The following is a 16,746-nucleotide window of genomic DNA, read 5'->3' on the forward strand; positions in this document are numbered from 1 at the left end:
ACACAAGAAATTTCCTTCAGTAACCCGTTCAAGACACGATGTACCTACAAAGAGGTTTAGACGAAGGACATTAGTTCCGTTGTGGTACACTGAACAGCGCTGTCAGCAGCTGAGATCGCGTAGCGTCAAATGGTAGACAGAGTAAATAACAAGTTATTGTGACATGACGCCTGCAAGCCGGAATAGTGGAGCCAGGGAAAGACGTCCGTTGATGAGCAACGACTAAGTAAATACTAAGTTTCGGTTATAACGGCTAGCCGAAACATGTTTCCACTACAACGAATACGCTGATATGATTCGAGGCGTTGCACGGAGACTGTCACGCGTTTTCATGGCAACGGAGACTAACAGAGAACAATCAACTGTTCGACCTGTCGATCTGTATTCGTTTCGAATGAAGTTAGTTCAGCCCGAGATCCAGACAGAGACTTCGAGAGGAGAGAGACTTCAAGATTCAAAGTTCGAGGGTTGGACAGTCGAAGTGTTACCAAGCCACGACTACGCAAGCAGACGTTGACTTTTTTCTGTTATAATTACAGTAATTTTTAGAGTGGTTCAGTTAATTGCAGTTACGACTTAATGAGTATCCAGTAGATCTATTCATCAGTTCAAACCCCGTCTACATTTCACTAACACACGTGACCATATAAAGAGTGGGGAGGGAAGCATACAGAAATGCTGTCGCGGCATTTGGCTGGATGGACTCAGGGAAGCCTGAAATCACTTGGTCAAGATGACCTGCCCAGGATCGAGGTCTGAACATGTCATCTCTCGAACATGAAACAAAAATGCTATTCACTCGACCTGGAAGCTCAGTTATTTGTGGATCTGAGTATGGACAAAATATCGGGGAGCAAAATTGGCAAGACCAGTTCATTGTGAGCCAATAGTTGCAGCAGAAATTTTGACAGAAGTATGAACGCAGATTGTCGAAAGTAACAAGACACTGCCGCCCCAATTACATGGAAACAAACTGTACCACTTTGTACGAACGACTTATTATAATTTGTTCAAATATGCAGTGAAGCTTCTCTGGAAGTCCATGTGCTTACAAAACATATTTGTGTGGCACAGGTTGCTCAATGGACCATTTTAGTGCAGTACAGCCCGCTGTTCAAAGACCACCTATCCCTGGCCCGTGACAAGTCCTGGCCATCACCAAAAGCAAACAGCAAAAAGCGGCAAGAGACTTCAAACGATTTCTTAAACAATGATAAAATAGCATCATTTGAGTTGCTGGATAAAGTTTACAATAAAGTTCGAAAAAGCAAGTTTAAAGCTATAGCACATGTTACACTACAGTTAGCTTTAAAGCCAGCACACCGAGAGCTTAGGCACGTGTATGTAGTACGTGCATTTGTATGTACGTTTTTGTTTATTACGTGCCCGAAGTTACCTATTGCATCTGCTGTTCACGCGAGGCAGTGCTAAGAGCAAAAAGTCATGCAAGTGAGTTGGTGCGTAATGCGTATATATATATGGTGCATGACTTGAGGTTCTCCCAGCGGTGGTTACGAAGAGTTCTACCTCTACCCTCACCCATCTACCTACTATGCAAGTAACATCCCTTTAAAAGACCAATTTTGGACCGAACGTTTGATGGTCTCCTTAAAGAAGTTCCACCGTATAATTATTTTAATAGGGCGACTGTCTTAACAATTAAGTGCAGGGCTGATTCGACATAAAATTATCATAGGGTACGATCGCAGAATAAGCGAAACTTACACAAACTCACACATCGAATTATATGTGAATTTTATTTTCTGTTTTTATTTTTGCCTTTTACCCTCCTTTTACGTTTATAGTACTTTTGACAGTAGAGTAACTGTTTCTAAATAGTATTAAACCACTACACATCTTATCATATCACAAGAATTTAATATCTGAATATAGTGTAAACTTACTGTAAAAATGGATCCATGTATCAGTAGCCAGAGTTTTCATGTTGTGTCACCTGAGGATGACCGACATGGTCGAAATATGTAGTGGTTGTTATGAATAGTAGATAGCAATCAAGGTTGTGTATGCAGTCAAAATAATAACAATAGTAATGTGAATAATGCAAACAGTTATTTAGTACTCAGGATTACTGGGATCTTGTGGTTTATCAGTCGCCTGTTATTCTGAAAAACAGAAAATAACGCGATGCTTCAGAAACCGGATCTCTTTCTTTCGAAGGGTGAGGCATGGGAGACAATTATTTTGTTGGGTTTGTTAGAAAGACCTAACCTCAATCACTGAACGGGAATAGATCCAGTTTCAAAATCGTTTTGTTCTTTTGTGTTTTTTACAATACCGGACAAAGGACAAAATACTGAAACCCAGTAATCCTGAGAGTTACACATCGTCGTCAAAACCTTCCAGAATTATTTAGTGGCATTGCAATTGGAGAACACAACGTGATACACAACTGAAAGCTGTAGGAGCCAGTTAGTGCTCTCCTTACCGTCTGCTTTTCTGCGCAAGTAAATTGAGCCATTACGGGAATTTCGTTTCTGCTAACTAACCAGCCTGGACATGAATAAGAGGCTGCCATAGTTATCGCAAACGAAATTTGAGTCTGTAGTGGATTCGCTATGTTAAACATCGGAATTCAGTCGAAAGAGCAAGTTCAGTGAGTCACATGAGAACTGAGCTTGGAATGCTCAGAGAACATCGCATTACACGTACATTCATATGTCTGTATTAGTTTTACGTGTATGGCGATCATTATGTGGGAAATAACTTGTTATATGAAATAAATGTACTCAACAGAGGATCTTACTGCTACTTTAGATTATACTTTTTCTGGAATATTTCTAGACACTTTAATTAAATTACCTCCTAGAATCCAAGTTTTCCTTCCTCCACAAAACTGGGTGAGTGAGCAAGTTAGATCATAAGGTTCGGGAGGGGCCAGGTTAGAGTCTCCGCGAGGGCATCAGCTGTAATGACTGAGAATTTGAATGGTTTTCCTCAGTTTTTCCGGAAATAGTTTCTTGGATCTGAGATGTGCTGATATATTTTATTCACGCACAATTATATGAAGTAACACAATAAAGAATTTTCACGATTAATGTTTCATCCCATATGTATCCAAGGCTCATACTTTTCATCCACTCCATTCGACACTCGTAAGCAGTAATGTGCAGGACGCGAGCCTTCTTATTTATGTCAAGAACGCAATGACTACCCAACGGAGAGATGGAGTTTGATTCCTGATATGGGTTATGGTACCAGTTTCAGACTAAATTTGTAGTCCAACCAACCACATGTGTAACTATACAGTAGATAGGGCGTAAAGCGGCCTAAGCCTTAATCCGAGCACACATCTTTATCTAGTGCCTTTGTGGGGAATATGTTTACCATTTCCCCCCCCCCAACCCACTCAGTACGCTTTCACGGCTTGACGCAAGTGCAATGGTACCCTTTCATATTTCACAGATATTGCTATTTGGTACAATACGTCACATTTCGCAGTACGCTGCTGGTTGTTTCGGTATTCGTAACAAGGAGTAGAGAGTAAACTCACAAAGTCTATTTTCATATTAGGTACAGAGACACTAATACAAAGTTTATTATTATTGTTATTAGTCTTATTATTGGTGTCATCATCATCATCATCGCTTAAGTACAGTTTCTGTCCACGTTACATTTCTCTGAAATGAAGTTAGTTTTGGGGCCATCATAATGTTTGTTGTGTTGTCTTATAAATAATGTTTTTCGTGGGATCTGTAAGTGCTACATGATCTGTATCCCTTCTGAATGTTGCATGCTTTGTTAGCGCAATCAAATGGAAATTAAATGAAATTATATCGCGGCTGTGATGTTAATTTCCATCTTACAGAAAGCATCCGTAAAAACATTGCATAATTTCAAAGACCTGTTGGCATACATCATTTTACAGTTTTGTGTCAACTGACGGCAAGGGTAGCATCCAACTCATAATTTCGCGCGCTCACCATATTGTTATTAGTGGTTACAAGAAATCAGAAATTATGTTGTTCTCATGTTCTTTAATGGCACAATTTTCATACTGTCTTTCGTGAAAATCAATCCTGTGTTCTAAAATTTGACTTCTGAACCCACATACACAGCATGGTCTCAAAGGGCTATTGTTTTCCTTAAGGAAAGCGAGCCATAAATCCATTTATGATGTACTTTGGAACTGTTACTTCGTTCTAGGAAAATATATAAGTTATGCCTTCATGTTCGTAATCAAATTTGCAGGAAGTTGAAATTCCTGAATTCGGGAGGTATACGGATAGCCCTGTCACCGGATATCTCGGTACGTTCCTTACGGTTTCCTTCCAGGATAATGCTGAATTATGTTTTACAGTCTAGTGCCTTTCTCGTGCAGTTATCGCGAGAAGGAACATGTAAACACGTCAACAGTATCCGCGCTATTGCTAGGCGACCGGCCGTAACAACAATAGAGGAATTGTTGGAGACGCTGTCTTCTTTTGCGTTCGTGCCGAGGCTATATAGCGAGGACCCCAGGCCGGCTGAGGGCAGTTTAGTTGAGTAAAGTGAAGTGGATTAAAGTAGTTGGTTGGTGAGTGAGTTAGTTGAGACTTGGCAGTTGAGTCGAGCTTGCAAAGAAGACTGAGAAGAGATTGCGCTACAGTTGAGTTGTCTGTTGACAAGAGTTCAGTATCGGGATATTCGCGGGAAACTAGCAACATGAACACGGGAAGCTGAAAAACTCCACTCTCAGAAACCATTGCTAGGGAACGGCTTTTGAAGACACAAGCAGTGGCGCTGTAATTGTACTTCCGAGGCGTGTAAATAAGTGGTCAATGATTCCAATCACAAATACATACCCAGTCTATAGTCACAATCATACACGTGACACTATACTAGAAAAATTATATCCGCTCCCCCCTAAATCGAGATATCAAATTATCCATCGAAGCTGTCAGGAAGGACGTTTCGACTTTGCTAACACGCCAACACCCACACCTTTTCCCAGTTCCCGGTTATGTGAGACTAAACTTCTCCGATATACATCAGATAGTTAATGGATTGCCCCCGGCTGTTTCTTAAAGGCGATTGGTTAAACAGAGATCGTGAATGTGTCGATGATTTATCTCCAGGTCTGAATGCAGTGATAAATTCCAGGGAGTTCGTTGATGCGAACTAGGTCAGCGATAGAGAGTTGACTTCCTAGGACCTCGGTGTATCGTGTGTCTGGCGGGTAGTGTTTTGCATAGATCCCTCGCACCGAGAGAAATCGCATTAATTGTGCTGAGTCAGTCACATGTTGTTAACGCTTTCAAGACGTTCCCCTTGTTACACGTAAGGCAGTTTTACACTCAGAGCGCGGTAGATTTGACAGCCTCACTTACCTTGTTAATGTGGGGAGTCATCGTTACAGAATGTAGTTCTCATCTTACAATAATGAGACTTCATGCCCTAACAAGGAATTCGCCACTAAGACTTCTCGTATTTACCGCTCGACTGCACCCGGAAAAAATTCCGAGACTTTTCACTACTTTCAGTAAACATTCCGACTTGAAACTCAAAGGGAAATTTTAACAGGTTTCCCACTGCACAGTGGGAACTGAACAGCATGTAAGATTCATTTTAATTAATATATTTAATTATAACACATCACATCTACGTGTAAAAAGTCTAGTGGGGATCTAACGACTTGTTATGATAAACGTTAAGGCATTAAGATGAAAATTCATTCTTTATAAATCTTGGTTGCCCATGGCAATGGCGTATTTTTTAAATCCCTCCTGTCAGTTTCTGTGTCGGTATATGCGTCCTCCTATCACTGCTAGGCAACGGCTCGGTAAAATTTTACTGCAGCAAAGAATACATACGCAACAGTAAAATTTTTGGACGCTTCTTTTTATGCAGTCCATGGCTTATCAAAGAAAATTAAGGGATTAGTTCTTTCCAGGACTTCTGGTTTCGCAGTTACCTAACGAGCAGACAGGATCAGAGCTATCCTCCTATGCTTCTCAAGGATATAGCTACAGATCACCGCTTTTCGGCGTGTTTATTAATGATTTACATGACATTTGCCTATTGTAGGAATTCATATTTTGCCTAGTATCCTGAAGGTTTAGGTCTGCTATAGCCTGACACTGATTTTATTGAAGATTGATGCATTGTTAATTGTATGAAACTCGATATTACTAAAGTTAATGCATATTTTTCTTAAGGAAAATCATATATTTATCTCCAAGCTTAAACTATGTCAATCGTCGGTTACCCATACCTATTTTGGTGAAGTCCGTGAAGTATATTTGGATTCTGTATATGTTAAGAACGTGTTAAGTTCTTAGGTTCAAGTTCCAGCTTCATCTGCTCCTTCTAACCTCCTGAATGTCTGTAAATATGTTTTGCCGTTCACAGTTCCCGCGCCGTCTAAGGCATGAACTTTCTTCGTTCGCTCGAACGCTGGGATCGTGGGTTCGAATCCCACTCAGGGCATGGATGTCTGCGTATGCGTTTATTCTGTGTTTGTGCTGTCCTGTGCATAAGTAGCGGTCTCGCGACTGGCTGATCCCCCATTCAAGGAGTCCTACCGGCTGTATAAAAGATCAAGGAACAAAAAAGTAGCCAAGATCCAACAAAAGGGATGTAGAACCGTAGATAGCTGGATTTTGTCTTTCGTTTGTGTCTGTGGGTTTTCTTACGTTTCCTTGTGCTTAGAGTCTGATTTAGGGGTTTAAATAAATAAAGAGTGAATGATAAGTTAGCTAGCTCCAGCATTGGGCCGCGCCATAGCTCAAGCGGCTAGTCGCTGGCTTCCCACCACGGCGACTCGAATTCGATCCCGGGTCTGGTCAATCGGGATTTGTGGTGGACAAAGTGACGCTGGGGCAGGTTTTCTCCGAATACTTCGGATTCCCCTGTCAATCTTCATTCCACCAAATTCTCCATCATCATAATCACCCGGGGCACCACAAGAGCAGTAGATTATTGTCAGTAATAGCTGCAGATTCCTCTCGCTAGAACCGGTGGAGGGTCGAAGGTGCTTAATTATGTGAAAAAGGATTTGCGTAGGCGTCGTAGTATATGGGGGTTCGTTCAGTTCTAAATGCATTCAACCATACAACTTGTCGAGAACTTGGTCTCTGACATTAAGGGAGGAACATAGACTGAGGGTGTTTGAGAACAGGGTGTTGAGAATATTTGGACCAAAGAGAGATGAAATCACAGGAGGTTCGAGAAAACTGCATAATGAGGAGCTTCATAACTTGTACTCTTCTCCAAGTATAATTAGAATGATCAAGTCAAGGAGGATGAGGTGGGAAGGTCATGTAGCACGAATGGGTGAGACGAGGAATGCGTATAGGATATTGGTGGGAAAGCCAGAAGGAAAGAGACCACAGGGAAGACCAAGGCGTAGGTGGGTGGACAATATTAGAATGGATCTTAGAGAGATAGGATTGGATGGTATGGATTGGATAAATCCGGTTCAGGATAGGGACCAGTGGAGGGCTCTTGTGAACACGGCGATGAACCTTCGGGTTCCATAAAATACTTGGAAATTCTTGAGTAGCTGCAGAATTGGCGGCTCCTCAAGAAGGGCTCAACTCCATGAGTGAGTAAGTAAGTAAGTAAGTAAGTAAGTACGTAAGTAAGTAAGTAGGTAAATACATGCACGCAAATACAATATAAGGATAATCTGAGTGACTTCTGCGAACAATAGACATAAAGACGAGGGACTTCTAATGCATGTACGATATAATTTAGGAGTATGAAGTGCTGAAAACTTTAGACATTTAGACCACCGCTGTACTTTTTTTAATAATTTATTTTCTCCCATCGATTAAACTATTATTTTTAAATCAGAGTAGAATATGAAAAAATCATTTCTAATGTATAAAAACACCGTGAAGAGTTTAATATATATACAGGCATGAAAGCGGATGTAATGTCCTTTTAAGAGAAACCCTGTAATTAGTTATAAAATTAATTATTTTATAGTTATTATAGCGGAAGTTTTACATTGCAATTGCTTAGCTATTTAATGAGTTAATGTTAAGTACTTTTCAAAGGGTGGTTTACATTTATCCGGGTTTTTTAAAGATTTGTTTAATGTTCTTTTGTGTTCGTGCTGTTATACTCTTCTCTATGTCGCATGTAGCTAGCTTAATCCTAAATGGCATTAATAATTAGAAAGTGAACACACGAATGTTTGCGAGATGCATGCGTACTTTACTCATCATTTCCATATTTTTTCATTCAAAACTGCGAAGTTGAGTGTTATTGCCAAATAATAGTTTTGTCGATTCCGCTTGGCGCTTGTTTTCTAAAAATTCCGTTTCTTTTACAAATTAAATCGAGTTTAAAACCTTAAGTTCTGTTTGAAAGTGAATCGAAGTCGAATTAGATGATGTGAATTATGACGTTTTGTATCTTCTGAAAATCAGGAACACAATTTGAATTAATTTTTACCATTAATTTAGGCCTTTGATATTGTTACGCGTAGGGGACGGGTGACTGCAGACGGAATTTCGAGTGGAGGTTCGAATTATTGACTTATAAACTCACGATTCCTGAGCACAAGTAAATACAACGGCACCGATAATCACCATAGCACTCGCTAAGTTTTCCAGCCTGCTGTGTCTTCACCAGCCGTTTCCTGGTATCGGCTCCTAACAGTGAAGATTCTTCAGCTTCACGTGCTCAAGTACCTTCTTCACAGACTCCCATACAGAACTGAACTTGGTTGCCTCAATTTTCTCGGTTATAGGATCTTGGCACGGATATACAGAAAAACTTTTTTCCAACAATACTTCAATTTGTGCATGCTTACTCGTTTCCGCGGGAACGTTTCCAGCGAGCCGTTGCCTAGAAAAGATCGCGACGCGGACCACATAAAACAGAGCTCTTCTAATGTTGCATACGTATATGTTGCAGGCGTTTCCAAGCAACGGCCGCTGTTGCCAGAGTCACAGCTTAGCAACGGCTGTTTCTCTGACTCTCTCTGTGCAAATATGCCACAGTATCTACTATCAGTTCCATTTGCACATTAATTTCTAATGAATTTTATTTCAGGATCGCTATTGCTTATTGTTGGAAACTGCAATTTGAAATTCAACGAAAAATCGTGTATATTTATATTTAATCATCTTTAACTTTCCACCTTACTTTAGCCTCTCGTTGCCGGTATCAGTGTCACCGCTTCTTGAAATAAATCAACGAACTCAGTTGCATAGTTATCTGTTCGATATCAGAATTTAAAATGTGGAGCTGATGCCTATGTAAATATGCGCAAGTACTGCGCCTTGAAGAGGACATAACATACGTACGCAGTCAAACAGTCACACTCTATCTCATAAATATGTATACATGTGTGTGTGTGTGTGTCTGCTTACCTGTGGTTCAACGCAAGAGACTAGGTCTAATTTCAATAAGTTCTTGTAGAACTGAGCTAGTCTTGCAGCCTTGACCTGAAACAATACTGTCTCTAAGATTTTGTCGAATGGCACGAGGTAGCGTAGTTGGTTGAGGTACTATGCTACAAGCCAGAAGGTCGCGGGTTCAAGTCCCGATTAGGTCATTGGATTTTTTCAATTGCCCTAATCCTTCCAGCCGCACTATGGCCCTGGGGTCGACTCAGCCTCTAACAGAAATGAGTACCAGAAATATTCTTGGAATACTGTTGGGGGTAAAGGACGACCGGCGCGTAAGGCTGACCACCTTGCCACCATCTGTGAGCCGATTTTCTAGAAAATGTGGGAACCTCGGCGTCTCAAACCACTATAGGCCTCCACGGCTTGTTACAGGGATACCTTTACTTTTACTTGTAGATATATACACACACACACACATATACATTTCTCGTGTAACAACGCAATAATTATTTATGTGGGAATTTGTTTCCTTCCGCTGTTCGGAAGGAAATAACAGAAATTTTCGCTACAGAATTTATAAGAAGCATGCAAAATTACTTCCCAAAGCGGATAGTTTATTTTGGGACCTGTTTGTGGTGTAATTAGAGCTAATTATTAATGTAGTGCTGAATCTGGAAGGTCACCCGTGATTTATGCATTTATTCCGTCGTCATATGAAGGAAATGAAGGGCCAGTGCGTAGCAGACACGTGATGGCGGTTGGCCATGTAGATGTGATATGGGAAACAGGTGAACTAGTGCGCGTCTGTATCCAACCGCTCGAATTCTGAAACCAAGGGTTCATATGCAACTCGGGTCATGGATGAACGAGGGAGAGTCACTAAGTAGGTCACAAATGGACATAAAACGTTAAACATGTGATATTCGCACCTGGAAGAAACATTTATTTCTCGACATATCCTCCATCGACACTGATACACATCGATATATCGCTTTAGCAGTGCGTCGGAACCCGCAGCACAGAAGTCTCTAGCCTCTTGTCTCAGCCACTTCGCACCCAGTAGGACATAATCTGTGAGTTTGTAAAGTTATTCAGATAATTTCTAGACGCAGTTGTTAAGGGCTTTACTTACAAACACTTCCTACCTTAAACAGGAAACATCTCTTTATGAAAATCATTTGCAGCCAGACCTCTTTCCCACAGAAAAGCCGGCCGTTCTTTACCCTCCAGGAAGGTAAAGTTGTCCTCGTGCTTAACTAATTAAACACTAGACCATGAAGACTTATGGGGGAGTGGATGTATAGATCCACATTTTCCTGACCTCGGCACTAGCTAGAGTTGCGTGGTCAGCTTCACGTCTCTGCCGCTTTACCCCCGGGAAAAGAGCTGTCGGTACCCATTGGATAGGAGGCTCGGTGGGCCACTGTGTCCGTCTGGACGACGTGGAGAAAAAAATTCTTGACCCTAACGGAACTCGAACTCCGACTCCTCTGTCGTCCAGCCCGTATCCAGTCGCTATACCGACTGCGCTATCCCTGCTACCTTGCAATTTACATAATTCATTTAAATTAAAATACAACCAATTTTACGGAAAGAGGCCATTCTTGTTGTTTGGTGTGCTAGTTCTTTTGTATTGCAGGTAATTCATACTGTTTTTTTATTTTGTTACCGAAAATATGTTCGTTAATAATTTCAATTAAAACATAAAACTCAAAACAACAAGTCACCTTCTCTGAGGGCTGGTAATCTTAAATTTTATTACTTTTATTTTTCTTATATTTTTATAACATAATTTTCTGATGTGTACTTAAATAAGTGAAGGAGACCGGTATAGTCAAGACGATGTGAAGTGTTGCAGTGGAATCAAATAGAATCACAGTGTTTTGATTTGAGTAATTCCTTCTGAAATTCACAAATAAGAAGAATGACTAAATTGGGGCCAGGCCGCGCCATAGCTCAAGCGATTAGTTGCTGACTTCCCACCGCGGCGGCCCGGATTCGATCTCGGGTCTGGTCAAGTGGGATTTGTGGTGGACAAAGTGGCTCTGGGGTGGGTTTTCTCCGAGTACTTCGGTTTCCCCTGCCAATCTTCATTCCATCAAATTCCCCATCATCATAATCACCCTGCAGGTACAATAGGCCAATAAGTGGCCGCCGTGCCGAGTGGACCCAGCTGGACTCCACCACCCACTAAGAGAAAAAGAATTATGGCCAGTAACAGGCGAGTATCTATCCTCTCATCCGGCGTGCTTTGGTAAGTGCTGCTCCGGTTGGCGACCCTGATACAATCCAATGGACTTTCAGTTAACAGGTGATTCTTGAACATTTCTTTAGGAAAGTGAAGGAAGAGGTGTGCTAGTGAGTTCCCACAAGCATTCTCAGCGAGCTCTCTTGTAACTTCCTCTCCCATCTGACGTAACTAGTCCGTTTGTTTTGTTCCTCCAGTCCTTATCACTTCTGAATGCCCACGGGGTATTTTCTGTCCGCTTTCGCTGGTGCTTGATACATCTCTACATAAAAATGTATTTCTCAAAGAGAGCAGTCCGATTTACTCCTCGTTCTTCCTCGTTTTATTTATTGTGACTGGTTGTCCTGATGAAGGTAGCAGCTCTGAACTCCGAAACGTAGGGTTGTCTATGAACTACGGGTCTCTTCTTCCCAGGAGACTGTACTTTTCAGTCACTGTGGCGTGGACCTCACATCCGACATATTAATTAAAGGAAATACGCCAATTTCTATTTATATGGACACCTATATATAAACAAATTAGAAGGAACCATCCTTTGTCAGAGGTTAGTCGATGCGAGTTCAAGAAAAATAAGAAGGAATTATTTCGGCAGTAAGAACACTTGAAGCAACTTAACTCAAGGATTCTATCTATCTATCTATCTATCTATCTATGTATTTATCTATCTATATCTGACTACAATACTTTTGTTGGACGTTGGCTATATTTTCAGTTTCTTAATCCTGTACACAGTAGGTAGGTCTCCTTGAACGGGGAATCAGCCCATCGTAGAGCCGCTATCTACACATAGAACAACACGAAAGCAGAATGAACGCACACAGACATCTGTGGAATTCGAACCCACGATCCCAGCTTTCGAGCTGCCTTAAACCGCGCGGCCACTGTGCTCGGCTTCTACTGGCTGCAGATATGCGACTTAGTCCGATGTGCGCACAGGGGTCGCGAACCGTGAGATGAGTAGGCTAGAAAGCAGAGACGTGCCGTTCCGACAACTGCCTCCCCCCCACCATTATTGCAGCAGAGAATCGAACCGGCACATTAACCCACAGCGGTTCGTTATAGTGACTTTAATACTGGAAACACACTTCTAAACAGTGCCTGAATATAAATATGTATATTGTATGTATTATAATTTCAAAACGCGTTAACATCTTGTTATGTATAACGAGTGTATACGTATTTCCCGCTTCAAGCCGAATTGGGCAGTACATATGATCCTTGCTCAGGTATCTGGTTCCGCACATCATCATATGCGTGTGATGAAGCGACAGCACTCGGACATTGGGAACGCGGCACTAAGTGCGAGGTTCCAGGTTCCTTGGATTCCAGGTATGCCACATAGTCATATACATGAGACGAAATATTACTCCTGGAGGAACTGACATTAGTAGCGCTGTTAGGAAGATCGGATAATATCGAAGCGTAATCCGGCACTTGAGCATGTGGGGGGACGTTTGCACCAAGTCCCGATAGCCCGACGTCGTCATATTCGTGCATCCTTTTTCCCTGGTGGCCGGTAATGCATCGCCGTCTTCTGCACCAGCAGCAGAACCCAAAGAGAGCGCAGAGCCCACAAAACAGCACCAGACAGACCACAACAATCGGGAGGGCTACATCGCGAGGCACGCCCTGTTGCTCATGACTGTCACAGCTCTCCTTTTCCTTCAGTATTTGCCAGGCAGCTCCTCTGAGCTTCGCTGGCCAATTGCAGGTAGCGTCTGTGAATATGTAACGCTCTTCACTCAAAAGTACCGCAGCATGAAGTCGGCAGTCGCATGTGAATGGGTTTCCAGACAAATATAGTTTCCGTAAGGAATGCAATGGTTTCAAGAGCCCTTCATCTATGTACGTGAGTTGGTTGTTGTTCAGTGCGAGTGTTTCCAACTTCCCCTGAGAACGAAACGTGCGTGTACCTGGCGGCAGAGACACCAGTAAATTGTAAGACAGATCAAGGAGACACAGTTCAGTAAGATTTTCGAACAGGCGGTAATGTAAATGCTGCAACTGATTGCCACTCAAATAGAGAACTCTGAGGCTTCGTAGCCGGTTGAATACATGAGGTTCTAGTGCAGTAAGGCCCGTGTTATGTAGATTCAGTGTGTCAAGTGAGGTTACATTTAAAGGGTATTTACCAACACTGAGGCCACCCAAGTCACTGTTCGAGCAATCAATTTTCTCATGGTAGGTGGTAGTGTATATGCAAGAAAATGGAGACGAACTAATTTCAGAGTCATTTTTATCTGAACTGTCAATGTGATTTGAGTCTGTTGTTACTTGCAAAAGAATTTTTGTGTAAACATTAATATTCGCCGTTACTGTAGATGGCAGCGTGCTCTTGGCAGGTAATTCTGTAGTCGGGTTAGACTGCGTAGGAGTGTCACAACTTCTTCCTTCTTCGAGTGTCCCCCTTGGAATGAACCTGAAACCCCCAGGTATCTTGCAAGAGAAAGGAAGATACACTCCTCGTTGTTTGCACCACTGTAACGTGGCATAAAGTTGACAGCTGCACTCGAGTGGGTTTCCAGACAGATGCAATTCATTTAAAGAATAAAGCGGTTTTACCACGCCTATTTTTAAAGTCGTCAGTCTATTACTATTCAGTAGCAATATCTCTAGCTTTCCTAGTGAAGCAAAGATCCTTTCGTCCGGCAGAGAAAGAAGTCTGTTGTTCGACAAATCGATGAAAGTAAGCTCAGTAAGATTTGCAAAGATTCGATAGTCCAGAATCTCGAGTTGATTGTAGTTCAGATAGAGAATCGTCAGTCTTTTTAATTGACTGAATGCATGGGGTTCAATTTCAGTAAGGTTTGTATTGCGAAAGTTCAGTACACTTAATGAAATTACGTGCAAAGGAGCTTTACCAGCTTTTAGGCTCGTGATTAAAATGTTTCTGCAATCCATCATTTCGAAGCTTTTTGTGTACAAACATGCATATGCACAGGAAGGTTTCTCAGAAACTGTTTCGCTTGGCTCTGCGCAGGTCTCGTTATGTGACGCACTCCAAGTCTCCCACGTGTAGTTGGCAGGTACGTTGCAAGTAGCTTCAGTAATTAAACACTTCTGTTGGCACCACATCATAGTAGGGAGAAGCTGACAGTTGCACACAAACAGATTGAAGGACAAGTACAACCGATGCAGAGATACCATAGGATATAACACTTCTGCGGGTAGTGTGGTCAGTTGATTGGATTCCAGATGCAGATATAAGAGGTTCTTTTGTGAGGCGAAAAGGCGATTGTCTGTTAAAGATGCAATTTTGTTATAGCTCAGATCGAGTGAACGCAACTGAGAGAGGGTGCTAAATACATTGTGATGCAAATTCACCAGAAGGTTGCTCCCCAGAGACAGTGTCTCTAAATCTGTTAGCTTACCGAAGACGTTTTCTTTCAATTCTGAGAGTCCGGTATTCCACAGCGAGAGGACTTGAACGGAAGTGTCGTTTAGTGGATACTTCCCGACCTGCAGGAACATAAGGCTTACTTTACGGCAGTCCATAAGTCGGCTTTCGGGGCTGTACTTGCAAGATGCAGCTGTAGATGTTGCAGCTGAGCTGAGAGTTGTTACAAGAATTAGCCACGCGGACCCCGTGGGGATGCCCATGTTGCTGCAACGAAAATAAATGGATGAATGTCATATATATATAATTCAGAATAAATAGAATCTGGTTCACATTCACGATGCTTGAGAGACGTACTCTACCTGTAGAGGGCACTTGTACCTGCCATAAAGTACTCTAAGCAAACAAACCAAAGAGGGTGTGTGTTTCAATAAATTCTCATGAAATGGTAGAAATTGTTTTTCCTTGCAACGCAAATATTGATGTTTTGGAGTTTCAATTCACCTTACGTTTTTCTTGGCTATTTTAGGATTCTGTNGCAAATGTTGATGTTTCGTAGTTTCAATTCACCTTACGTTTTTCTTGGCTATTTTAGGATTCTGTCAGTAATTATTATTATTCGGAGGGGGTGGGTTACCCCATGCACTGCGACCATTTATTGATCTATTGTGTGTCCCCCTTTAATTATTATAAATAGTAACCCTGATTCTGAGTCAGGAATTAGCTGTTACAGTTATCACCGCGTGAATGCCGGTTCGAATACTCCCACCGTAGCCCTGCGAATCGTAGGAGGCGACGAAAAGGACCCCAGTGTCTGGGGTTATAACCAGGCCACCATGTTCCTGGGCGATATAAATACGGAGACCTTATCCTCTTCCTTGGGGGAATCTAGAATCTGTGAGTGAAAGATATAGCCATGAATCCTGCGGGATTAGGACCCGAGAATGACTGCTCTGGCGAGGATCAGCAGCAATTGTAAACGACAGACCCGTCCTATCGTCAGAAAGGGCATCCCACATCAACAAGCTCACGAACCTCTGACAGTAAGAAATATCTGATTTTTGCCTCAAATGGGTGCAGGACGCGTAGGCAGACTGGCTGACTGACCGTCGGTCTTAACATGACTTTGACTCTGACTTTGTATTCGACAGCCAATGAAGAGTTGGTTGGTGAGTGAATGAGTGTGAGGACCGCTGGGACTCAGTCCATGTGAGCTGTTGCTATTAGGCGCTGGTAGCTGTGGCACGGTGATAATTTGGGAACCCGGAGGAAGGAGACCGTTCACCGTCAAAAGCCGCTTCCAAGAAACAGTTAATGGAGACTGTAACAGACTGAGAAATCTAGTCTGTGTCGGCCATTGATTTGTAAAGTGTATTGACCAGTTGTGTGGTAGAGTGTTTAAAATTCCGAATACCAGTCGAAACCTGTCTACAGTCACTCCGTCTCTTTTCAATATATTGGTATTATGAGAGAAAGGGGAGACATTTTATGTAATTAGAAAGAGATATACTCGTATTTTAATATTTTCTATTTCCTCTCGTTTTTAATCGGCAGTTTTCTGGATATTATTAACGCTCTTGCCTTAGGAAATACAAGTGCTCTGTGGTGTTATTTTACGGTATATGCAGAATGAAGTTAATAGGTAGCTCGAGGGAAGAGTTATTTGGGACAATCATACGGTATCATTCCTCTGAAACTGTACCCAAATTCTGTATCTCATTTGGGCCCTCACTCTAAACTGTGCAGTTGTATAAAGCTACATATATTTCATAATTGTATATTGTGCATTTAGAAAATGGAAATTTGCATGAAAATTAAAGATCTGTAGAAATTACCGTTTAGAAGATAAATCTGTGTAA

The 16,746-nt window shown here is 41.9% G+C and overlaps 2 protein-coding genes across 3 annotated transcripts in view; one reads left to right on the top strand and one right to left on the bottom strand.

Moving 5' to 3' along the window:
* The window catches only part of LOC111875469 (neuroligin-3-like), a 1,112,233-nt gene that overhangs the window by 245,623 nt on the left and 849,864 nt on the right, over window positions 1-16,746 (top strand). The window lies entirely within an intron of this gene.
* LOC111875476 (slit homolog 1 protein-like) overlaps window positions 1-16,746 on the bottom strand; it is a 162,113-nt gene that overhangs the window by 145,232 nt on the left and 135 nt on the right. The window contains exon 2 of one of the 2 annotated variants that reach the window (XM_033755863.1): window positions 14,922-15,154. In XM_033755863.1, coding sequence (XP_033611754.1) covers window positions 14,922-15,150 — 229 coding nt within the window. In that variant the 5' untranslated portion in view covers window positions 15,151-15,154. Of the gene's footprint in view, window positions 1-12,370; window positions 15,155-16,746 lie in introns of those variants that run through there. The other variant, XM_023871764.2, reaches the window with a different exon arrangement.

Source organism: Cryptotermes secundus, unplaced genomic scaffold (genome assembly GCF_002891405.2).
Source record: "Cryptotermes secundus unplaced genomic scaffold, Csec_1.0 scaffold736, whole genome shotgun sequence".
NCBI classification, from domain to species: domain Eukaryota; kingdom Metazoa; phylum Arthropoda; class Insecta; order Blattodea; family Kalotermitidae; genus Cryptotermes; species Cryptotermes secundus.